Source organism: Pteropus alecto, unplaced genomic scaffold (genome assembly GCF_000325575.1).
Source record: "Pteropus alecto unplaced genomic scaffold, ASM32557v1 scaffold40, whole genome shotgun sequence".
Classification (NCBI taxonomy): domain Eukaryota; kingdom Metazoa; phylum Chordata; class Mammalia; order Chiroptera; family Pteropodidae; genus Pteropus; species Pteropus alecto.
In genome coordinates this window covers 10205456-10233057 of record NW_006431919.1, presented here as the reverse complement: position 1 = coordinate 10233057, position 27602 = coordinate 10205456, and the positions used below count along the sequence as shown (strand labels likewise).

General features: G+C 32.8%; 1 protein-coding gene across 2 annotated transcripts in view; it reads right to left on the bottom strand.

The window, feature by feature from the left end:
* The window catches only part of GABRG2 (gamma-aminobutyric acid type A receptor gamma2 subunit), an 80477-nt gene extending 53197 nt beyond the window's left edge, over positions 1–27280 (bottom strand). For both annotated transcript variants that reach the window (XM_006906490.1, XM_006906489.1), the window contains exons 1-3: positions 26787–27280; positions 3063–3214; positions 1497–1564 (exon numbers count right to left, since the gene is read on the bottom strand). In XM_006906490.1, coding sequence (XP_006906552.1) covers positions 1497–1564; positions 3063–3214; positions 26787–26893 — 327 coding nt within the window. In that variant the 5' untranslated portion in view covers positions 26894–27280. The remainder of the gene's footprint in view (positions 1–1496; positions 1565–3062; positions 3215–26786) is intronic.
* Between the last annotated feature and the right edge of the window lie 322 nt (positions 27281–27602).

The window sequence follows — 27602 nt, the reverse complement described above, 5'->3', positions numbered from 1 at the left end:
CTTTCTCTAAATAAGGGGAAATTAACCAATGAAAAATAATTTTAAATTGTGCTAATCTCTGTCACAAAACATATTCTCAAAGTTCTATTATGACAAATTATTATCCTCAAGTATATACCACTAAAATGACAAGAGATCGATTTTAAACAAAGAGAAATAAGTGTATTGCGAATTTAGATAATTAGGCCTGGAGTCAGAATGCCCAAGTTGTAGTTTGACTATCATATTTGTGTATTATTTAAAATTATTTTATAAATTGATTTTAATCATGCCTATCAATGAGAAAATTAAAAACAACAACAACAACAATATTCTTAGAAGATGAGAGCTGAGGGATAGGAGTTATCCACATTTCCTAGTTCAGTTCTCTAAACCCACCACCATTTTCTGATGAAGAACGCCAAAAGACAGAAAGATTATTCCTTTGCCTCCTTGTACTTTTATGTGTTATTTCCTTGCATCTCCTGCTGCTGTGTCTCATTGTAATAGACTATATTTCTACTGGAGTGAGCCATGCCACTTCGTTCATCATTTAGTTCCACATTTGCAATCTACAACTAATGATAAGGAAACTTATCATATGAAATTCTTTGTCAACTAATTAGTGATGTGCCAGAAGATAGAGTAATTAAATAATTTCTAATGTACATTTTGGAAAAACACTCTCACACAAATAAATAAGTAAAAATAAAATCTTTAAGATTCTTTAAACAAGCTTTTCATAGACTGTGATCCTGGGACAGTAGCTCTGGGGACGAGTATTCTAAAGTTGAAAGTTCTATGCTTAAATAACCTACATATATAACTTCTTCATCTTAAATGTTACGATTTGCATCAGAATGCTAAATATTCTGAGAATTTTGGTTGTAGAGAACAAACATGTTGGCATTTGTTTAATGATTAAACAAACAAACTTATTTGCATAAACTATGCAGGTTTTTCACCCCAAGTGAGAGCAATTAAAATTTCTCATCTCTCTACTCAATGTAGTGTCCTTATAGTTAGCTTAGTAAAAGCTATATTAACGTTTTCATCTTATTTATGTTATGTTGCATGTTCTACTCTATTCTATTATAGCCTCCAATGGTTTCTAATTTCAGATTTGGATAGAAAGTGTTATACAAGAAAAAGTTACATTTATTGTTACATCTAATCAACTGTTTCCTCTGAGAAACAATCTGATTTGAGGCAAACTATGCCCTCTCCACACCATCAATAGTCTAAAAACTAGTGGGGTACTATGTTTTATTTTGTGCTAAGCAGTTATCATTGAATTTTAAGAATACAGCATTTTTACAGAAATTTTATACATATCACATTTAAGTCTCATGTCAAATCATTAAAAAATTATCTTCATATTGCAAGAGAGAATAAAAAAATCTGAAAGATTATCTTTCCCTTCCAAAACTTTTTGTTGGCATATGTCTTGCTATTTGCATCATACTACAAGTCTTCTCTAATATGTTAACAAAATAGACAAACTATTAGAAACTTACCATATTGATAGCATTCACTGGACCAATGCTATTCACATACATGTCTGTGTGGATTAATGTTGGTTTCACTGTAAAGAAAACCATAGAGATATGTGCATGTAGAGAGGCACAATATTTCCATCTTTGCTATCCTAGAAATACATTTATTTTGCTACATTAGAAATGATTTATTTGCAACTAATTTGGTGCCAGTAACTAATTTGCTACATTTAAATAACTTTATTTTCAAAGGGATATCTCCATTTAAGTATAAAATACATAACAAGTAAGCATAGTAGAGTTTTGAAATTGATTATCCTTTCAAGACTATATAGAAATGAACAAATAAGAAAAAAAAAAATCAGATTTTCTTCATCCTCTGAAATATTCTGAATTTTACTATTTTTCCTTTAAGCTCTTAAATCTCTTTGGGCATTGTAACCTGAATTAATCCATGTAGAAGAAATAACTCCTTAATAACCTAGAAAAAATAGCATTAGAAAGATAAAGTAGATATAAAGAGTGACAAGTATTATGAATCGGTTTTGAACCATTGTACCTGTTGATTCCTCTTATGATCACTTTATCCTCATACGCCTCTAACCAACACAAGATTAATCTTTCTCAATGACTTAATGGATTTTGTGATTCAGAGGAAACCATATGGAAATCCAGTACACATCTATTTGTCAAAGAGGACTAATATTAAAAATCATGTAGTATTACATCCATGACCAAATGCATGTGCTCCATTTTCATTTGACATTTAATGAACAAGGATTCATAATATCATTCTGGGCTCTGATTCAAAAAGAACATTTGTCTCATTTTTATCCACTTTCCTTGAAAGAGCCATGCCCTAATTCTCTATGGTGGATTGAATTCTTCACTGTTCTCTGTGTCTACACCTTTGGGGTCAATCAAGACTATTTCTCTGCCTCTGAACTTTGGGCTTGATCATTTGACTTGCTTTGGTTAATAAGATAAGGACAGAAGTGCTCATTCTAATCTCAAGCATTATGAACTTCTTCTACCTTATGAACTTCTACTTTTTCTCTTATTCTTTGCTGTTATCACGAGAAGGCTACTCCTAGCTCGTCTGCTGGTCCCAGGAGTGGAATGAGTACAGCTTCCTAAATGAACAGCCCCAGCTTGGCTTAAATTAAATTAGACCACCCCACCAAAGTGCTAAGTAAATGCCTATTATTATATGCCACTGAGATTTTTATAATTGTTTGTTGCACAGCAATAAGTAACCAGTATATCCTTTCTTTATGATTATTTGACGTTACTTCATAAAGAAGTGTCACTTTTCTTTTTCATCCTTTGTTTGGGATATCTCAGAAAAGTTTAATATCTAGCTCTCAAGTTTCACTTGAAAATTATCTTTCTTCATTTGAACTTATCAATGCCCCTTCCTCCCCTAGACTGGAATGCTAATTATACATCCTTTATCTATTTTTACAACATAATGAAAGTATCATTTAAATAGTCCTGGTTATTGAAATATGCCGATGTTTTCTTCTAATGTGGTAGGCATGTTTATGACTTTCTTGCTACACCACACTACAGAGGACTTTACAATACCTCCTATATCAGGTCGAAGTTTATTGTCGTAGCCTTCCAAGAGGTTGTTTAAGATAACAGTAACATCACCCTCAGGAACTTTTGGTGTCAAGACCCATGTTTTGTTAGAAGCATAATCTTCATAGTCGTCATCAGATTTTTGGCTAGTGAGGCTAAGAAAACAAAAATGTTGGTCAGGAAACATATAGACTACATCTAAGTTAAATTTTACCCCCAGGCCACTGGTGGAAAGAGAAAAATGAAACCAGATTACAGGAATGGATTGAAATGGATTATAGTGAAAATTCTGATCTGAGGGTTAGTCTAGCTAATTAAACTGCACAGTGTGCTCTGGGTTTTCAGAATGCCTTGCCTGGCCATCTATAGGTATACCATGTTTTACTACTTATTTTTACCTTCTTAGATGATGTTATTCATGCCCATCTGCCCAGCTTTAGGAAGAACCTTGAAAAAAAACTGTTTTTGTGAAAGTGATGCTTAAATGAAAATAATGTAGTCCACAAATTCAGGCATAATGTCTACTATTTTTCCTTTGAGAAGTTAACTTGCTCCAACCTATTAATGAAAGTAAGAGACTGATAATTAGATTCACTCCCACAAACTGCCAGACAAGCCTCTCCCCCCTCAATTGAACTACTAAGGAAAGCTCAGTCTTGCTGCCTGTTTTTCCCCCAGGGTGTGTGTATGTGTATTTTTTTTCCCAGACTTGCACTGAAGGCAAGGGCGGTTCATTTATCTTTGATCGTTAAGAACCTGGTTCTGTGAAGAAAAAATATAGTTGCAGGCCTTAAACCACTCTTTACTACAGTGAAAATTCCTAAACTGGAAACTCATTCTATTGGTTAGTGTACTACAATTATAGAAATGAAATTACCTATTTTGAGTGATCAAGAAGCCACATCATATTCTGTGGTTTAGTTTTTTATGCCCAAACTTGTCAGAACACCCCCACATCTGGGCCAGAAGCTAAGACTGACTTTGGAAGGATGTTGGAATTCCTGTAGTTTGTCTCTCTCTTGGGATTCCATCCCCCTCCCTCCCTCAACAAAAGATAAATATATTTTCCAGATCTAGGCATAAAGCGAAACCTTGCAAATGCTGCAATTTTCATTTTTATTAGCTCTTAGTAAATATAGTTACTTCTATGATTTACAGTGAAAAAATTACAAACATAAAATATAAAATTCCCTTCCTCATCCCTATCTTCAGTTTATTTTCCTAAATATATGGTATAGAATGGGTCTTGTCAGAAATCAAATCACTGCCACATTATCCTGAATTAATATTAATGCATATATTTTGTGTTTATTTTGAAATATATATAGATATTTCTCAAATCATGTTTATTACCTTTCTTCAGTCATACTCAGTTATACATATGACTATGTTTTATATAAATGTAGCTTGAAGATTAGATAGATAGATAGATGATTAAATATGGTGGAAAAGTTGATTAATTAATCTGGTGTAAGAATGAATAAGGTAGATGAAGTTTTAAGAGTAATCACTGTCGTGAAACAGTTTAGAAAGTAAGAAATCTCTTTTTATAATCCTTTAAAGCTTTATGAATAGAAAACATTATATAAACTGAGCCACACATCTACATACAATCTAACATAGCCAGTGTCTTTAAGCAAAATGTGAATTTCATAGGTTACTCATAGAGAATATGATGAACCGGACAAAGCTTCAAACAGCTCTCAAAGAGAAAGACCTCAATACGGGCTATGACCAGTTCTCTGCTAGGGTAATAAATCCCTCTTGGGCCTCAATTCATCATTTCTCCAGAGCACTGTGAACTCTGCCTAACAGAACCCTAATCCTATGACCTAAATCTTACTAGTTTAAGAAGAAACATATAAACAAAAATAGCTAAGAAATTTGTAAATCTTTCCATTGACAAAAGAATGTGATTTCTTTTTCACTACTGTTTAATTTCTTTATGCAAAAAGATCTTTCCAAAAATAATCTCTCCCTCTTCCTTCCCCTTTCTTCCTCTGTGTCTGTCTCTGTCTGTCTCTGTCAGAAAAATGTACCCTATTAAAATTTCTTCAAGGGAAGTCGATATATGTTAAGTTGTTTTGTTTGCTTGTGTTTAGCCCTTTCTCATACTTAACAAATAAATGATCCAAAGCTGATGGTGCTGTATTATCATCACTACTGTTATCTGGTGAACTAGAAGGAAAAATACATTAAATGAAAAGATAAGGGATACTTGTTTAGTAGGAATGCTACTTTCCATAATTGTACCAATAAATCTCATAGCATCAACATCTACTGGATGCCAGACAATAATCAAATTGATTATTTCATATAAAAGTGTCAGTGACAGATTTTTTTCATACTTCGGGATGACTACTTAGCCATAGAAAGGTAAAACAGAGTAGAGAAGTTAAGAGCATATATTTGGGAGTAGGAAATTACCAGGTCTGCTTTCCGGATTTGTTTGTGCCTCTGTCACTATTTTATGACCTTGGGCAAGATATTTAACCTTGCTAAACTTCAAAGTTTTTATTTTAAAATAATGTTAATACTACTAGTATTCATATTACATTTTTGTGGAAGGTTAAGATAATACTTATTAAATGCTTAGCACAGCAACTGACACATAGTGTTAAAAATATGTTTATAATTATTATTATTGCAATAAAATGTCCACTACTGGATTTATAACATCAGCTTCAACCATGTAACTAAAACTTGCTTCTACAGATGCTTTTCCAGGTTTTTATCTAATATGGGCTGAGAACTGAAAACCGATGTTTTCCCAGAAGAAAAACAGTGAGCCCCTACCTTATAAATAAATGAAGTTTTATTCTCTAGAACTTTCTCACTGAAGTCTAAATTAACAGGGATGATGTATAAGCTGGGATTGTTTCCAGATTTGTCTTGTAAAAGGAACCTCTCTCATTCACTGTTGGCTATTTCTTTCTCTAGAATTCTTTGGAGTCAAGAGCGTCCACATTTATAGGTGAATGATCTAGGGATAATGAAGTCTGACCATTAGATAAGGCATTCTGTAGAATTATGAACTGCATGAGAATGCCAAGATAAAAATAGATTAATAAAGATTCAGTGAAATTGACTTAATCATTGAATGGGCTAAGAGCAAACATAGACTCGAACTTCTAGCTTAAGGCACATATCTGGATAAATAGCCTTTAGAAATGATTACTTTTTCTTCGGCTCTTTATTTAAAAAACATAATTTTGTAAAGGGAAAAGATTGAATTTGAAGTTATTCTTTAATTAACTTATAATGGAAATTTTTTTTTGTAGTCTGAGTGATAATTTCTGAAAGACAGTACCAGAAAATGTAAAGTTTTCATCTTTGAAAGCTTTTAAAAAATAGTTAGGAAGCCATCTGACCAAAAGCCTTGGACTAGCAAAATGAGCATCTGGGAAATTGCTAGAAATGCAGAACCCTGGGTCCCACCTGGACTCCTACATAGTGGAATCAGAAAATAGAATCAGAATCTATTTTAGTAAGATCTTTGGGTAATTCATATGCATATTAAAATTTGAGAATTTCAGTCATAGAATGTTCAAAACAATGGTGCTCGTGTGTGTGTGTGTGTGTGTGTGTGTGAGAGAGAGCTCTTTTAAAAATACAGATTCCCAGGTTTCTACTTTAGATCTTTCAATTCTAACTCTTCGTGTTATAAGTTGGATTATTAATTTTTATTTTCACCTTTACAGTTTTCTGCATTTTTTAAATTTATGCATGAATCAAACATGTAATGAGTTCATGTTTATTATCAGAAAAAAATGATTCTATTTAGGAAAAAAAAGTGACTTATAAAAACAAAACAAATATTGGACAGACATAGTTTAATGAGAGGTTGATGTCAATGGAGATTCTAAATATTTGAATTTTTCTGTGTATTTGCCACTGTAAAGATTAATCATGTAGTTAATGGAATTTTAAATTTTAATCCAGGTATTTCATATTTCCATAGAGTCAATAAAACTCTAAGCTTTGTGGGGAATGAGGGTAGATCTAGTCATTATACTCTCCCAAGGCTGTACAACAACAAACATTCACATGAGATATAAGAACAATTACATTCAGGTATCTTCAAATCTCTTGATGTTTGGCATCGTAAAGACAGAATATATGTTTGTCTTTCTCTGTCATATGTAGGTAAATAGATGAATAAACAAAATCTCACTTATTTTTTTCTTGCAATATTTTAATGAGTAGCATTTCATTCCTTTGAAACATTAGTTTCACTAATATTTTGTTGGTACAAGTTTTGGCTTACATTTATTTTATTTTATAGGCACAATGAGTCAAATGCAGAGTATTATAAATATGTCAAAATATATCTCCCAAGGCATATATTTCAGCAAAATGAGAGTACAATGACTAGATCCATCCCCGGCCCCACAAAACTTAGAGCTTTATTGAATCTATGGGAATCTGATATATCTGGATTAAAATGTAAAATTCCATAAACTGCATGATTTCAAAACTTTTCTATCAAGAATTCTTGTGCATTGGATTTTCTGCTCTGTTCATATTACCTGTATTGTGAATCTCCACTATGTAGCACAAAATCGATTCCTTCTTTCTACTGTACTCATAAGGATCTAAATTCTCACCAGGCTATAAAATTCAGTGGAAATCTCACACTCCTAAAGCATCAGTAACAGAAGAATGTATTGTTCCTTACACCATCATGATACCTGAGAGTTTGTCGAGTTCCAGAAACCTGGCCAAACTCCAGTACCTTGGCAGATTTATCCTTTCAGCCTATGATCTTTTCTGTTCTCCACTTCCCAAAACAATATTTGCATGGCTCACTCCTTCTTATCTTTCAATGTTCAATACAAATATCATCTTCTTATAGAGGATGTCCTTTACATTTATCTACCTTTGTCACCCACCCCACGTTTATATGTTCTAGTCCATTATTTGCTTCTTAGCATTTTCATAAGGTGTATTTATTGATTTACTCATTGTCTGTCTGCATTGCTAGGCTATAAATTCCATAAGTGCATGATTAATTAATATTTATGGAAAGAATCAAGTTTTTTGCTAACTAGTTTTCCTAAGATAAATAATAAAAACTACAATGGCTACTGTTAAATATTTACTATGTTCTAGGAATAACAAAGACTTCATATACATTTTCCCACTTAATTCTTAAAACACTGATATTTCTATAATTATCCCTACTTTACAGATGAAGTAAAAAACAATAATATTTACCAATAGTCACTTCAGCTTGCCAAAGCCAAATGTTTAACCATTATGCTTTCAAGGCTTTGAAACAGGAATTGAGGCCAAAGAATCTGCCATTGTGTATTCATCAAAAAATAGAATCATCCAAAATACATGGTTGTTTAGGCTCATGTTTTTCTTAGGACAATAAATTAGTTTATGCCTAAGCTAAATTAAAGTATGTTAACTTCAACACAAAGTTAATAACATTCAAATTTCATAAGCTTGCCATAGCAGATACCAATGAATTGATCTCCTCACAATGGGAAATAAAAGCAAAACCCACAATTTAACTTAATGGATGTGATAAACTCCCTCACTGAAACAACTTCTTGGCTTGGAAATCAATGCAAACTGCCAGGACAAGGCATGTTCATTTAAGCTAGTTCATTTCATAGAATGTTCACCAGACATTGCAGAAGGTAAATTTTGGTAGAAAATGTAGGAGCAGGTATGGTATGTGAGCATATATCCTCAAAGGGCATGGGGGACTTAGAAACTGATCATGGGAGGAAAAGACTCTGCTCTGTACTTTCCAGGTGGACTGGGAGATCTTGAGGGACACTGTGGTGTTGTTCAGAAAACAGGAGTATTGGGATAGCAGTTGCTTTTTCATATAGGGCCTTTAGTGACCTCAGGGATTCTATACCTCCCAGGAAGGACACGTAAGGCACAGAACCTGCACAGAACCTGTTGGGATGGGTGCTCTATGCACAGGCATGTACGGACAAGTGTGTGCATGTAAAGAGGGTAGAGTTAAAGCAGGGAAGTAAATCATTAAATATCAATTCTAATAGTGAATTGTCCTACTTATAATGACTTCCTTAGCTAGTACCTGATTTTTTATATTGGGTTAACAACTGTTGAGAAATGTTTATTCAACTGAGTCAGTTACCAGAACTATATATTCCAATATGTAAAATGCAAACTGTTTATTTTATTGGCAATCACTAATGTCCCATATCAAATAAATGTGTAGGGACTTTTTTAGCTAATATGAATTTCATTGTAAGTATCAGAATATTTAAACTAAATTGGGAGGCATAGAATGTATAATTGTAAAGCCAAATGTAGGTTGAGCTTTATGGTGCTTTGATTCAGATTCTCAATTACATATTTAAAAACTCAGGTTATTTCTTTTTTATTTGTTTTTCAATTACAGTTGACATTCAGTAATATATTCATTTCAGGTGTACAACATAGTGGTTAGACATTTATATAATTTGCAAAGTGATGTCCCCAGTAAGTCTAGTACCCACCTGGCACCATACATAGTTATTACAATATTATTGACTATATTTCCTGTGCTGTACTTCACATCCTGTGACTGTTTTGTAACTACCAAGTTGTGCTACTTAATCCTTTTACCTTTTTCACTCAGTCCCCTAACCCTTGTCCCATTTGGCAACCATCAGTTTGTTCTCTGTATCTAAGTCTATTTCTGTTTTGTTGTCCATTTATTTTGTTCTTTAGATTCCATATATAAGTGAAATCACATGGTATTTGTCTTTCTCTGTCTGATTTAATTCTTGAGACACTGATATTCCTATAAATATCCCCATTTTACAGATGAAAGAAAACAGTGAGATTTACCAATGGTCACTTCAGTTCGCCAAAACCAAAATGTTTAACCATTAAGCCGTAAAGCTGTGAAACCAGAATTGAGGTGAAAGATTCTGCTAGTGTACATTCATTAACAAATAAGATCATCCAAAATAAATGGTTGCTCGGGCTCATTTCACTTAGGACAACAAACTAGTTTATGACTGAGATCAATAAAAAATATGTGGTACATATATACCGTGGAATATTACTTGGCCATAAAAAGAATGAAATCTTACCATTTATGACAATATAGATGGTCCTAGAGGATATTGTGCTAGCTGGAAAAACTCAGATCCTTTTTATTTCGCCCTTCTATCATCCATGGTCAGCTTCGACCCAAAGATGGTTTGACTTTGTGGCCACAAGATGTTGGCAGTAACTCTTTATCTCTATTATTTCTTATTAACATCCATGGAAACAGAAACAAACTCTTCCAGAAGTTCTCTCAAAAAAGTGAGATGTCTACTTGTCTAAAAGTCTCTAGAAAGTTTTGTTTTGTGTATTATTAGCCCAAATACTTATGAATTCATACATCTGAAACCAAGTTCTATGGCAATAGAAAGGGACTATATTGACTATTTTAGTCTAGTTGTATGTCCCATCACTAGTATCAAAAGATGGAATCAGCTTCCTAAAAACATATGTGCTTCATAGATACCAAATGAAAATTGGGATAATTAAGAAAGTAAGGAGGGAAAATGTGGAGAAGGTAACCACAGTGTTTATGGGGGTCAATACGATATAAACAGGAAAAAAAAATTTCAGCTCATATTCTAGGATTATCACTGAAGTCCATTTTCTTTGGGTTAGCCCACTTATCGTAGTTTTGTTTGTTTATTTCAACCTTCTTTAATAAAAGTGGGAGAATATGGAGTACCTAGGACTCATATATTGCTGGAGGGACATTTTGGCATTATCTGCTAATGATGAGCACCTGTGCATTCTGTAACTCAGAAGGAACAACCCTACATTTATTCCAAAGAGAAATGCATGCATATCTCTACTCAAAGAAGATGTTCAAAGTTGCATCATTGGTAATAGAAATGAAATATGAAACGATGTTCATAGTTGCATTATTGGTAATAGAAATGAATAAAACCCAAATCAACAGGAGAATGGATAAATAAAATATGGTATAGTCACATAATAAAATATTATATGACAATACAAATTAGTGAACTGCTATGTGCAGCAAAATAAATATAAAAAAATAAAATGAGCAAAAGATGCTACATACACATACAGCTCCCCCCACAAACACATACATTCACATACACGTGTATAGTATGTTTCTGTATATATAAAATTTAATAACAGGTAAAATTCAACTGTAGATCTTAAAGTCAGAATAATGATTACTTTCAGGGAAGATAAAAGGCTAGAGATCGAGAGAGGGATGAGGATGTTTTCTGGAGTGTCGGCAATATTTTATTTCTAGATGTGGTTGGTGGTTATGTGGGTTTCTATTTCAAGTGATAATTCATATTTATGTCTTATACACTGATTCATATTTATGTCTTATACACTTTTTGTGCATTTTACCTCACAACGACAACAAAAGCATTTAGTTTAGGTGTAAGAGTTAAAAGGAGAATATTAGGTCTCTACGGGCAAGAAGTGTTTGTCTTCAACAGTGTCATTTTCCAAAACTTTATAAGTGTCTGGCACTTTACAAGACACCAGATGAATGCTTTTCAAAATATTGAATGAATTAATGTGAGTATGGGTTATTTTTAAAGATTCAGTGTTTGTGAAAACTAACTTGGTAAAATTCACTCTCTTTACAAATATGCATATATAACAGTTGTAGCTAATATTAAAATGAGCTGCCTAATTACATGCCATCACATGATTGCCATCAATATTTATGTCCTATTAAGATCGCCCCATAATAGTGTTTCTCAAAGCTTAGGATATCTTCCCCTGGTACCCAAGACAATTTGAATTGTCACATAGCCATAACATTAAAAGACAGGGAAATACACAATTAGACAATTTTTCCCTTTTTAACATTTTTCAGCATATTCAGTTATAGTAGGGACAAAGTCTTATTTTATTTGTAATTCATCTTAAACCACATTCCCAATTTGCTAATCTACTTTCTATGGAGAGCAACATCAAGCTCATCACTTTCGGTAGATAATATGTATTTAAAATATGATAACATAGTTTTGGTTTCATTGCATTTACTTTATGAAAAGTGAACTTGATTTTTCAGGTTTTATTGCATTTATTAAGTGTGTTAAATCAAATAATTATATTAGAAAGATATCGGTTTTATGACAACTAATAAGTAAAAAAAATAACTAAATGTCACCTATATGTGGTGAAAACCATGAAGATGGCCCAATTTGGAACACAATGACTTATAGATTTAGATTTCTTGACCTTTCAGTTAATCAGCAATATTTGAGACTCTTCTGTGCAAGGCACAGTTGCAGATGGAAAGAAGTTCAAAGAACAACACTGATATCAAAATGTCTCTCATCTATTCAAGGAGACAAATATCTGAAAAGCTAGGAAACTTAACAGTGCAAAGCAGTAATAAAAACATTGTCACACGGTAGAATATGACTAATCTCTGTCTACCAGTACCTCCAACATGATATGAAGGTTATTTCTATCGTTGTCTGTATTCATTTCCAAATCTCAATTTCTTTCGTAAGATTATTTTTCTTGAGAACATAAAACATTTTAGGGAACTGATAAAACATTGGTTTCCTCTTTTAGCAAAGTGTAAAGTAATACATATAAACATGCAAAAATATTTCACTTATTTACAAGGTGGATAAGAGAACTCTGTGGGCTTTCTCACAGTCCATGAACAAAAAGTTAAACTATCCCAGATTTAGGATAGTTTAAAGGTCACCGAGAGCCAGTGTATGAAAATGAAAGCTGATTCTGTTCATTATCTTGACTTGAAATACTGAATTATAAGAATTTGCGAATGTTTAAATTTACACAACTGTATATGAATAAAGATCAATTTTGCTCTATGCAAACTTAAAAAATTTTTAAAAAGCTATTATGCTGGAAAGTAAATCATTGAAGTTTTCCAAATATTCAATGACATAAGATTTTTGTGAAATTGTCTGATGCTAATGAAGGCTGATACATATATTTAGACATATTTCAAGCATATCAATTCAAATACATTCAAAATGTATTGAAAATGAGTAATATGTTAAGTGCATGTTTAATCTTATACAAAATTGCCAAATTGTTCTTCATTCTCTATTCCCACCAGCAATGTATGAACATTTCAGTTGTTGCACTAACTAAAAGGTATAAAAGCGCCAGTTCCATTTTTACCAACGCTTGGTCTTGCCAGTATTGTTTTTATTTTACTCATTCTCATAGGTGGATAGTGGTAGCATATTGTGGTTTTAATTTGGATTTACCTAATGAGTAATAATGTTGAACCTCTTTTAATCTGCTTAACACCTCTGTAACTTAGATGAATCCCAAAGGCACTATGCTCGGTGAACTACAGTGATCAATAACATACTAGTTGTTGCCGGGAGTTAAGAATAGAGGAGGGTGTGACTACAAACAGGTGGCAAGAAAGAACTATTTTGAGGGTGAGATACAACTGTTCAGTATCTTGACTTGGGATGCTAAATTACAATAATTTTCACTTGTTTTTAAATTCACACAACTGTATACTGATAAAGGTCAATTTTGTTCTATGCAAACTTAAGAAGAAAAACAAAGTTATTATGCTGGAAAGTAAATCACTGATTTTTTTCAGAATGTTCATTGAAAGGAGATTTTTGTGAAATTTCCTGATACTAAAGTATGAGGTAATGGAGCCTAAAATTTTTTAAATCTCCTGGTAAGAAAGAAAATGTTATTAATGAAGTGGTACTGTGGTTTCTTTTTATTTAGTACATAGATTTTTGTATCTATTTCAGGCTTTAGGTAGGATATTACCCTCCCTAGTTCTGCTGTACACAGATTAAGTTCAACAGTATATTTTATACATAGGAAATAAGTGTATTTTTAAAAATTTTCTCTATGAGAATCCATTAAAATTTTAAAATTAGTCATTCAAATAAATGCCCCCAAATCATATTGATTAATTTGGAATTTAGAGACCTTCTTTGCTCTTTTCTGAGATGCAAAGTATTTATCTTTATAAATAAATATATATATGTAATATATATATGTAATAAATATATATAATAAATATATATGTAAATATATATGTATATATATGTATATTTATACATACATATATATGTTTAAACACAGTTATATATAGTGCAAGATTTTTATAATGATGCCATAAAATAATTACTATGCCTCAAATAATCGACATAATAGCTTCATCAATAACTATCACTGATCCTGCTAAGATTTTGTAGCAAAATGTAGAACAACACTGTGTAACCTTAAAGAAGCTAAAAGTCAACAATTTAGTTAATTGCCAGACAATTGAAAACAGATAGATAAATTGCAACCCTCACCATTTCCCAAATCATAGAGACACACTTATTCCTTAAGAATAAAACAAATGGTGTTATTATATGAAGTATTTCCCGTGATGCAAACTCCTTACCTGGAGTATAATTCAAATTCTTCCCTATGGCTGTAAGGCCATACAATAGGAAGCAGCTTTCTGCCTCCCAAACTTTATATCTTGACTTTTTCATACTTAGTCACTGTCCCCCAGCCATTTGGGCCCGTTTTTAGTTCTTAAGGCATGCCATGTTATTATTCCTTGCAGGGTCCTTGCACCAACTATTACTCGTGATGAGAAAGCTCTTCCCTTCAATCTTCTCATGGCTAGATTTTTTTTCATTCCCTTGTAGTCTCAACTTTTTATCCATTACTCAAGAGTGGCCTTTCCTGACCATCCTATCTGAAGTAAATGTTTTCTTAAGTTTCTCCATGACACCACATTTTCAACATTTACTACATTTTGAAGTTTATTTATTTACTGTCTGCCTGTCCCTAGACTGTAAAGTCTAAGAGGATTAAGAAGAGGTCTGTTTTTCTCACTGTTTTATCTCCAACCCCTAGTACAGTGCAAAACAAGCATTAGGAACTCAGTAAATATTTATATATGGCAGAAAGGCAGGAAACAAGAAGGAAGACATTTGTCCACTTTTCATTTTCTTAATCCTACATTTAACCTCGCAATTTAGAGCTCAACAAGAGTCAAATGATATCCCAAGTTAGTCTAGTTCAAGGGAGAAAAGAACAGAATCACATGGTTTTGCAGGTTTCAAAAAGTGATTGAGTGTAAAATGTGTATATGGTTACATAATTTCCTTAACTCAGAGGCAGTAAGTGAAACAAATCAATATAAGGTAAAATATTGTTGATAAGTAAATTTATAAAAGTATGGTTACAATATATAATATGCTATTATGTATAATATGGTGTTATGACTTTAAAAGCATGTCTTTATTCTAGACTATAAGTTCAAGAGCAAGCACTGTGTTTGCCTTGTTTAATGCCTCAGTATCAGGCATAGTGCCATGAACATAGCAAATAGGAATTAAACAAAATGCGTTCCACAAAATAAATATGAATTAAAAGAGTATTATTCAGATCAGCTAAATCAGAGTGTGTAACCCCTTTCTCCAATCTTCTGCTTTATGTGCATATGCATTTTTCTGATCAATTTCATCGATACTTAAGCATCTACTAAGAATATGTTTGTGAAGTTACTTAGAATCTGAAGTAAAAAATTGAGGATATCTCTCTTTCCTCATGAGATTCTCTACAGAGTTTACTTTGATGCTCATTCATCAGAGAAATCAATCTGCGAAATGTAAATGGCAGCAAATCTACAAATAGGAGCTCTCATCATGGATCTTGGAAACTCTGTTAATGGCCTGTTGACCACAAGGGTACCTGGAAAATCATAGTCAACTGAGATGGATGTTTCAAGGAGTATTTGCATGCCAACATATCCTTGGCTTTATCACAGCGAGTTGATTTTATTTGCTGTTTATTTTATTTTTATAAAACTTTTGAGTGAAGTGACATGTGATATGACTGGAAAAAAATTTTAATCTAGTCAGTCACTTTTCTTATTGAATATTTTTCATGCTTTCAAAGATAATAATTAACTGAGTTAAATATCATTCATTATGACTTCTATTTAACCATGAAATAGAATAGATTTATAATAAAAATATCTCTCAGATCCTAAAACATCTCTTAGATGAAAATTCTTTAAGATTAAAGGGTTCAAAAGAAAATGGAAAAGAGATAAAAGGCCCTGAAAATGGTACTTGGAAAGGAGGTAGGAAAATAAGACTGGTGTTTAAAGGAATCTAATAAAATACAGTGTGGCTGTCAACTGTGTCTAATGGAGGGGCAGGAGCTGATGCTGGAGAAGTTGTCAGGGATCAGATCACGAAGGACCATATTGAGTGATCATATGCCCAGTTTGCCTGGGAAAGTTCCAGTTGGCATCTGTGGCCCTGACCTAATTATTAATAATTATGTCCTCTTTCACTATAAAAATGTCTCCATTTTCCACAGTAAATATATGGCCATATTGCCTACAACTCTAGCTAAGACAATTGGATTCTATCATATGAGAGAAAAGGGAGTCACTGCAAACCTTTAACATAACTATTTAACATAACCATATTTTAAGAAGTCAGCGTGAAATGAAATTGTCTTTATTTTCAGATTACAATGTTGTATATAAAAATCATAAAGAATCTACAAAAATTATTAAAATTAATAATTACTAGAACTGATATAACAAGATATAAAATTAATATACAAAATAGTTTTTCTATGTAATAGTGATAAACATTTGGAAAATAAATTTTAAAATATTTAAAATGGAATAAAACACACACAATATTTAAGGATAAACTTAAGGAAAATGTGCAAGATGTCTACACTGAAATATAGAATAAGGTAGGGAGAAGAATTAAAAGAAAACAAAATAGACTGAGAGAAAATTGTGTTTATGGATTGAAAGACTTAAGATTTTCAAAATATCAGTACTTTCTAAATTGATCTGTATATTCAATACTGCTTCAATAAAGACACAACAGGACATTTTTATTTTGTTTTAGTATAAATTGGCAAATGTCCTAAAACATATAAAGATGTTTTAGAAAGATTTAAAATAGTCAAATCAGTCTTATATATATATAAGAAAATATATATATATATATATATATTTATTACCAGATTTCAAGATTTACTATAAAGCTACAATGATCCAAGTCATCTAGTGCTGACATAAGCATAGACAAAAAGACCAGTGGAATGAAATACAGATTTCAGGAATAGGCCTAGACATTTATGCTAATAACATTTTGACAAAGTTACTGATGAATGTCAATGGAAAAAGGAAAATCTTTGCAAAAACCGAGGCTGAAACAATTAGGTGAATGAATGGGGAAAATGCATATTGACTTCTAACACATATTAATTAAGATAATAATAATTTGAGACGGATCATAGAGCTAAATGAAAAAGCTATAACTACAAAGCTTATAAAGATATATAAAAATATCTTTCAAACTTAGAGGAGGTAAAAATTTCTTAGGACAGAAAAAAACACTAACTATAATGGAAAAAAATGACAAATTTTACTTTATAAATATTTTGCATATGTAATATATATACAACATACCAAAAACTGCAAAAAATATTTTCACTATATACCTGACAAAATATTTTAACCTAAAATTGATAAAGTACTTCTACAAGTTAATAATAATACATAATAAAACAAAAACAAATACCTGACACATACAACTTTACCCCCACTTTAGCTATTGCTAAAATTCAAAAGACTCTTGAGATTTTAATTGAATATCCAAAAGTTTCAGATTTGTGCATGAGGATAAGACACCTCGCTTTTAGAATGATGATTATTTGAAAGGAATTAAATACTTGCTTATTCTAGTAGAATAAGATGAATGGGGATACTGGAAGAAAATAGATAAAATAGCTTTTAAAAAGCAGTTGATAACTTATTAACATATAATCACTAGTATTTATACTCTAGATTATAATGAATCAATATTGAAAAGTCACTGAGGCAGTTAAAGCTCATTTTGTGAGTATTTTATAGGCCATATATAGGGTATTTTGTACTTAATTCAAAAAAGCTCCAAAATATTACTGTTATTTCTTGATCTTTTTATATCCAAGTTTTCATGCCTTAATATTTATGAAATTAATTAAAACTGGTATGTATAGTTAAGGTAATAATTTTTTTTCACTATTTGACTTATTTCGACTACTTATATTGGATTCAGAAAGTCTCAGAGAAGATGAATCAGTTGCAGATGATGGTGGGAAAATAGACCATTTTCATGCATGTAACTTGAAAACCTACAGGATAGAAAGTAAGTGGAGTAAAAACCCATCAACTGGCCATTGATTTGTAAATTTAGTCTATGTTAAAATAATGTCTTATATGACCATGTTGCTTTGTTTGTCTTTAATATGATCTTTGTTTATTACATAGATACATTTTTAAATACTAAAGAAAATATTTTTTGGAATATTTTGAAAAAATTTACACCACTTCAAAACAAATGCTATTCATTTTGAAGTGAAAACCCCTCCAATAGAGGACAGCAAATATAGCAAAAATTATTATGACCAAGAAAAGAATTTTGGAATATTAAAACCAAATAGATGATTGTCGATCAGTTTTAGCTGGTTTGTTGATTGCAGTATTTTTGTCCTAAGCTTTCACTATGCTAGAGAACTATTATATTCTCTCATAGCACCATGTGACTTTCTTGTGTTGCATTTACCTGAGTTAAAATTTAATAATTATTTGTACATGTTTTTGATCATTGCCACCCCATGAGATTTCAAACCTGATGATGACAGACAGCATGGCTTCCACAGCCTCATAATTATATAACCAGTTCCTAGCACAGACCTAACAGAAACCCTGTACCTACATATCTTTTGAACCTAGAGTTGTTTTCCTCAATTATGTATTTAAAGTATGTTTTCAAAAGCAAATTATAGAAAAGGACTGATAACTTGCAAAAGAGAACATAAGAGTCAGCCATTTATTTCTTCCTCTTGAGATTATGTTGACAAGTTATATTCAGTTTGTTTTGGCTATATTATTTAAATAAGTCCAAATAAATTATAGAGCTCAGTATATATTTGTCTCACCACATAAACTTTGGTTCTACAACTAAATTTCAGTTCATGGTAGGGTTTCAATTATTACAAAGGATCTTTGCTAAAAAAGCATTCCATGTTTTCCCCACTATTATGTTATTGGTATTTATTCAGTTTTCTTTATGAATGGGTAGAGAATGTAATATTCATGCTACTTATTTAGCACTTAGACATGGTACTTTATAGAATTATACAATGAGTTTTTAATGACATAGTATTATTACCATATTTTACACTCATATTATAATATTATGGGGGGTTAATATGATTTGTAGTTAAATTTTATTTTTAAACTAATGTATAACTTAAAAGTTTTTTTATTTCCTTTTAAAAGATATTTATTTTCTAAAATAGGAAAGAAATGAACAACAAATAACCCTCCCAGTAAAGCAAACTGAAGAGGCCCTTTATATTTCAAAGTAATCAAATTATTTTCTTACTTTTAGAAAGAAAAGGGGTAACTGTGCTTGTGTAGTGTGGCGTTAGCACTAGAACGTGACTAAGGGTGTCTAAATCTGGCTGTACAGGAAGTATTCAAGGACTTTGGACAAGTCCTGTAACCTCTCCGTATCTAATTTTTTACAGCTCTTTGAAGGATAAAACATTATCTTCTTCATCTAACTCTTCGAGGCTATAGACAGAATAAGAACATGCATGCATTCTTAGAAAAAGTTAAAGCCCCAAGTTTTAGAGATTATAACTTCTTAATCCCCTAGAAATTTTACTTAATATTAAGTTATTGCATGCCCTAGGTATCTAAACAATTGCTTGTATGATTGAGGTGATTAAAAATGTCAACCTTAAACATCTACATATTGAAGATATACATATCCAGATATTAAAATAGTAATGTTATTTCTATTTTAATATTCAATATAGTTGCCTTGATTTTATCTTTTACTTTTCTAATGATTTTTGCAGAAAAACTATAGGACAGCATTGAGCAAATTATTCTGTAAATTTTCTCAATGGAGGGGCAAGATCTTTTCTTTGAAAATAGAATGACATGCAGATTAAACTGTGCTTTATTTACATAGGCATAGACATAGACATAGACATAGACATAGACAGACATAGACATAGACACAGACACAGACACAGACACAGACATAGACATAGACATAGACATAGACATAGACATAGACATAGGTATTACGAAGATATATTTTCTAAGCATAATTTTGGTCCCAGATCTAAATAATGCCATTTAACATGTTCTTAAACTCATAAAACAACTGAATAGCATGTTATTTCGAAGCATTTCTATCTAGAGCTTTCAATCAAAAGAAGGTAAATTTAAGATTATTGTGATTGATGGAGACTAAGGATCTCAAAACATGCTACTATATAGATTGAATATTTTAATTTGTTCAATGGGCTGATTGGAAATAAGATGTTTTAAATTCTATTGTCTGAAGATAGAATCAGATAATTATAAAAATTAAAGCTGATAAATATACATAATCTAGACTAGTTATTATACTTATGAGAAAACAGTATTGGTGGGATGAAACTGGTGAAAATTTCAGAAAATAATTAATAATAGATCTAAACTATAACCAGTTATCCTTAATATGTGTGTATATGTATTTATTTAAATATTTTTTGAGAGACAACTCCAAATTGTCTTTTATTTATACAAAAAGGGGCATACTGAGAAAAAGACACACTGAATAAGAGAGGTTCTGGCCCAGGAGACAAGGCAGGGAAGTGATAGGCCTTCTGAGACCCCGCTGGAGGAGGAGGGGGCTGGGAAAAAATGTTGAGAAATACTGAGTAAGTGCTGAGTGGTGGGGGCCACAGAAAGAAAAACTTCTAGCTGAATCACTGTTGGCAGATCGTGGGTGGGATCACAGTGACCTTGATGATAACTGTGTTGGGGGTCCCAGTTAGTGCTGCTGACTGGACTGAGAGGTGCCCTCTAGAAGCAAGACAGGAAGCTCAGGATGAGAAATATATGTACTATATGTATACATGTTTACTTATTATAAATATATATCTATCTCTTTCTCCATGTACATATTACTTATTTTTTTTTATTATTTTATATCACTTCTAATTATGTGTTGCTTTTAAGCAGGTGATTTAATCTCTCTATAATGATTTCCTAGTTGTCAAATGAGATTGACAATAACTACTTCACAGATCTTAGTAAAAACTAAGTATATATAATATATATTAATTAACTTTTATATGTGAAATCCATGCCATGACACATTTTTATTAACTATATATAAAATATATATTGTATATTTATATTTATATATAAAATTTTGGTTCAGTGTATGTGTGTACATGATACAAGTAGCTTTGAAAGTCCAAAATTGATATTATGTTGGGACTATTTAATTGGTGATGTAGGGATTCTGAATGAGCCATCTCAAGGTGTGCTTCTGTGGAATGTGGATTATTTTAAGCTAAAGGCCACTGAGACCCTGTGAGCTCAAGAGAAACTCCCCATGTTCATTAACTACCCAGAAGAATTTGAATTAGGAGTCTTGCCCGTAATAAACTATCAGAGATATCCTTTTTGATATACGTATATGGCAGTGCAAACTACTAATTACTGAACACCTGATCTTCTTATTGTCCTACAATGACCCTCTGAAGCACCGAGGTGCCTCACCTCATCCTTAGCTCAGAATGTTATATATGTGTATCTAATTTTCCCTTTCTATCTCTGAAGCTCTCATGAATGTGAGATCTCTGACTCTCTCATATATGCGAGGTTGCCATGCATACATATGTAATTAAATTTAGTTATTTTCTCTTGCTAATCAGTCTCATGTAGATTTAATTATTAGACCAGCCAAAAGAACTTAAGAGAGTAAAGCTTCTTCCTCCCCCATACTGACTTTGAAGATGTCACACATCTCTTATAACCCACTAGTAGAGAGATGAGTTCTTTTCTTCACATCTACCTGTATAGAGTAGCACATCTGGAATGCCTATCCCAATTGAAATCCTGAATATTTAAGTACTTAAATTGTGCCAACACCCACGGTGGTCAAACAATTCCTGGATTGTGCTAATTATAACTTTTAACCAGTCATCTGCCACCAGTGAATTTAGCAGAAGTAATTTGGGGAACCATGTAGGGGAGGAAAAATAAATTTCTCCCTAACTTTCTAGGTTCTTGGCTGTAATAAAAAGACAAATTAACAGGAGAAAAACAAATAAGTTTAATAACATGTATACCATATACCTCCTGTATACACAGAAGCTACCTGGAAAACTGAGTAACTCCCTGCAATGGCCCAAGCCACTACCTTACGTACCATCTCTAGCTAAAGACAAAAGATGTTAGGGGTAAGGAGAGCCGGTCATGGGAGGTTATCAGGCAAAGCACAGTAAACTGAAAGTACGGTTGTTATGAAAATTTAAATCCTTGCTTTCTCCACTGATAAGTTGCTAGAGATTTAGGCATCCTTCACTTTTTAGTACTGGGAGAAAGACCCCTTTACAAATGGAGACTTCCCTCATAAATGTAAATGTCTCTTATAAAGGGTAACTTCCTAGTTTTTAGAGCTTCTCTTATGTCTGCTGTTTCTTAAAAATAATCAGCCATAATCCTCACACCAAAGAAGCATATTTTTTATGGCAAATTCTGTTCCCCTTCAACCACAAGTATGTATCATTCCAGAACAGCCTGCTTGTACTTCAACTGTAAAGTCTGTCTTGGAATGGCTAGGAAATTGTGACAGAAATGGCCACGACTTAAGTAATATAATATAATATAACAGATAGTTTCTAGTGTCGGTCTTAACCTCATTTCAATTTTATTAAAATCATTGCATGAAGCACATTTTAAAATGTATAGAACAGATGACTCTATCATTAAATATTCTGTGATTCAGTTATTTTGTTATCAGAGAGATATTTATGTAACTAATTATCTAAAAGCCAATTTTTACGTTCCTGCCTACAACCACATGTTTTATCTAGAGGTGGTGGACCAGTGGATTCTGGAAAGTACTTGGTGATATGTTTTTCTTTTTTGTCTTTTTTTCAGATAGATGTTTGCCTCAGAGTAGACTATTTGCAATGTTATGCCTACAACTAAACAATTAAATATGCTCAAGGAATAAATTTTTCTAGATAAAACTAGGTAAAACCTTAGGAAAGAATGGACACAACAAGCTTGTCTGTTGAAATTAATTTTGTAAACAAATAGGGTTATAGTTAAGAATTATAAAATTCCTCTACATGTGTAGTAATAGCCTGCTAAATAAACACTCTGAAAAAATTAGTTATGGGATTTAAAAAAAACTTTAGCATTTCATAAGAAAAGTCACCTGAAGTATTTCTGTTCAGGCTACAGCTAACAGAATATATTTACAAATCTTTAACTTGATTTTCTTTTAAAAATTAAGTGCTAGCATATCAAAGTGAGAGTTAGATTATTCAAAGTTAAATCAAATTCACCTCTGCTCAATCTAGCCTTGTAAAATAATTCTTTATTACTCTAAGTATACTATAAATTCTTATTTTATTCTAAGAATAAAATAAAACACCTTTACTTCTTGCACTTATTCCTTTTTACTCTAAATAATTTTTTATTGTTTCCCAATTTCTTTCTTTTCCTTAAGGAAGGTATTTTTACACTGGTATGAAATATAGTTACATCAAAATAGTTTATAAAATTAGGAAATTTGTTTTAAAACCTATGCGTATGAATATTTGCATGTGGAATATATCTAGTTGTAAATATAATTACATACTCATGCATATACACCTTTAATGATGGAGATCTCTATTATATTTTCAACAAATGTTTTCTCACACATAAGGTGAATTCATTAAAAATTTTTATAACTATCTCTCACCCTTTATGGTTTGTATATTACACTCAATAATTTTCCTACACAAAATAATCTGTATGTGACTCATTATACTCAATTGAATAAAAAAAGTAGCAACAATCAATGCACTTGTAAACGTTAAATATAGTGATGAATAAACTTTTGGAAATGAGCAAGGCATATACCACTTTTCTTCAATGTACAGTCTTGGGTACTTGTTTAAAATTAATATTCCTGGACTCTACCCCAGACATAATGATTTAGGATCTTTAGGTGTAAGGTCCAGGAATCACCATTTTGCAAGTTCTCCAAGTGATGTTTATGACAGCACTGTATACAAGATATGTGACAGTTTAGATAATTTTGAGTTTCAGAAATTAACTTTCACATATAACAAGAAATATTAACTATTGATATCTTCACTCCAGTGTTTTCTTTTCCTCCCTGTTTTACTTTTGTGTAAACACTACCTGATGAATTTAATCAATTTAATGAGTGGGGGGAACTTACTCTTTGGAGTTATGTAAATGAAAAGGTCAATTAACTTTTTAAAAAATTTCCCTCCAACTTTCTAGGTGGTTCTAATGCCACGATTTACCCAAAATCCCTCTTTTGAATTGTTTCCTAGGACCCCACATTTTCCCAGTCACTTATGGTCCTTCTTTAGGATCAGCTTCAGGTCAAAGCTTTTATTTCTATCTAGCCTTATTCAGCCATTCAAATGTCTTCTTTATGGAATTGCAGCAAACTGATCACATTCTCTGCACCAAATTGCAATGACTCGATTCTCTGTCATTACTGAGAAATGTGAAAAATTATCCCATAGGAGAATTTACATGACACATAGCTCACATTATTTGAAACTATTTAAAATGCTCATTTAGGCTACTATGCTAAAAATTGAAGATTAAAATGCACCTCTAAATTTTAATTTTTATATAATATTGGAAAAGAAAATGTGAGACTGTTATAAAAAGTAGACATTTTAAGTGTGATACTATTATGAATAATAATAAAATTACACATTTTTGGTTAAAATAAAACCATTAGAGATAAAAAACATAAGAATATCCTCATCTATTTAGTTATAAAATTGTTTACAAAGATGGATGTAAATGAGTAGGAAGGAAAAACATATTTCCTTATGTCTTCTCTAGATTATAATCCACAGGTTTCATAAATGGTAGGAATATAAGAATGATAGTTTCTGTCTGTAAGTAACTATCAACTCTAATTTCTGAAACAAATTAGGAGTGGCATACATTAGACCAAAAAAAAGTATGTGTGCAAATTTTGAATAGAAAAATGTTTTCCCAGGATTCCACTAAAATGTATTTGCACATAAACCATTTCCAATAAAAGGCTCTCTCTTCTTCTGAGGAAGCTACTTATCTTATACTCTTAATGAAAATGCACTTTATTTTTATAGTAAATGAGGAAAGTATGAAAAGTGCTGGAAGAATTAAGCAGACCCTCTCTCTGCTTAGAAACTCCACAGAGAGATGTTCACTCCTTATTTTGCCTGGGTCTCTTCTTTATCAAAATCTACATCCCATTAATTCCCCTAGAGAATTAAGGATCAGAGAAGTTAACTTGACATTTTTAATAAAATGTAGCAATGGTTTAATCCCCATATCTTTTATCTCCCTTTGTTAGAACTACTACATAAGAGTATCAACTCTAACAAAAACCTTAGGACAATGGCTTAATATATTCTATAGCTAGCTTTTATTTTCTGTTTTGGAGAGGAATTTAGAATTAGTCTAAATATAGAGCTTTATTTCAAAATGACATTACAAAGAGTGCAAGTAATGTAAATAGTGGAACTCTAACCTGACTTTGGTCCTTGCTGGAAATACTGAGGTGTGTGGGATGGGCCATTTAGGTGGGTAGATAAATGGTGAACTATACATGGAGAGATATTCCCTGGTACTTTTAATAAGAGGAAGTTCAAGAAAATTTAGGCGCAAAGCACTTCAAAGTACACACCTGCTCAGGGTTTTGGGGAATCCATCACCCACCCCTTCCAATCTTTTGCTACTCAGTGCAGCAAGGCTCTGAGGCACCAATTCATACTTCACAATTCTGGCATCACATTCCCCTGGTTCAGCATATTTTTTTTTTTCAATACTGCAGCAACGCAGACATACATTCCTCCATGCATTCATTGACTAGGTTTTCTAGTCCATGCCCAAAAGTGCCCCTCCCATCTCAAAAGGGGGGTCGGGATAATCAGAACAGGGTCCCCAGATGGGCCCCTGGCCCCAACGTCCTTCTTTCTGCACTGTACGGGTGTCCTGTTTAAATTTAGAGAAGTCCTAATTGGTTAGATAAGCTTTTTTCTTTTGGCCTTAAGCGGGACTGCTGTCCCTGGTGCTGAACCATGGTTGCCCGTCAAGGAGCCTGCTGCCAAGTCAGTGGGGCTGGAAAGAAAACCTGGCTGACTGATTTTGAGAATGCCAAAGTACAGGAGCAAGTGATACTTTCATATTCAGGAACAGAACCCCTCCCATCTCCCCCCTCCCCCAAAAAAACACATATCTCCCATATCTCAGGTGTCTGCCAGGAACTCATTTGCAGTTTTCTCCCCCAGACCCCCACCCAAAATGCCTCCAACATGGCCTCAAACGCAGGCATGTATCAGCACAGCCTATCTAGACCTCATTTTGCAGTAATATCAAAATGCTACTCCCCGGACACAAAGTCTTTATGACGTTAGCTTTTCCAATCTAAAACAAAACAAGTAAATCCAATAAATTAATAAATAAACAAAAGTGACCTTCCTCTTTCTTCCCTCCTTTTCCCTCCCTGCAGGTTCACATCCCCCTAAATTATAAAGCCCCAAATCCCAGAAGAGTGCTTTAAATCTGGGTGGTCTCCATGGTGCCACATTCCCACCCCTTCCCCCACCTCTCTGAAACAAAACGAAGCCGAAAACGGCACCTCTTACCCCGGGTAGAGCGATACCAGGAGCAGGATCCACACCGTCATTTTCTGTGAAAGCACAGGAGTCGAGTAGACTGAGCATTCTGTGCTCCATATATTTGGTGAACTCATCGCTTTTTTTTTTTTTTCTCCTCTCTCTCGCCTCTTGCCTCTCGGTAGCAGAAGAATCCCTCCTCTTTGTATTATTATGCTTATGATCTGATGGTGGCTCCCCCCGCCTGCCTCTAGTAGGTCCCGTCACTGGGGAGATGTATTGCTACCAGCTTCAGGAATTAATATTCAGGGGGCAGAAATAAGATCAGCATAAATGCTTGCAGATACCATCAAAGCGTTAGCTCAGGGAGCAGCTTCCAAGTCTGGGGTAATAATATAATTGAGGCAGGGGGAGGGTGCAGGGAGAGACACAGAGAGACAAATAAGAGAGAGAGAAAGGCGTACAAATAAGGGAGAGAGAAAGGCGTGCACACTTGTACACATACTCATGCCCCTCACACTCACACATACTCCTCCAGGTCCATCGTTGTAGGTTTGTTTGTTTGCTTTGATATGATTTTTCTTTTAGAGGGAACAGGGCTGTGTGTGTGTGTGTGTGTGTGTGTGTGTGTGTGTGTGTGTGTGTGTGTAAAAGAAATAGAAAAATCACAAGAATCTCTGCATGATCAACTAACACGCAGATTAACTCTGAGGTCAAAGTGGAAGTGATGCATGCACGGTGCTGCAGCATGAATTAACACATGCGTGGTATCTTTCCAGCACTTTTTAACCCTTCACTGCACACACAAGCATGCAAAGACTGGCTTTTATGGGGACAAGAGATGCT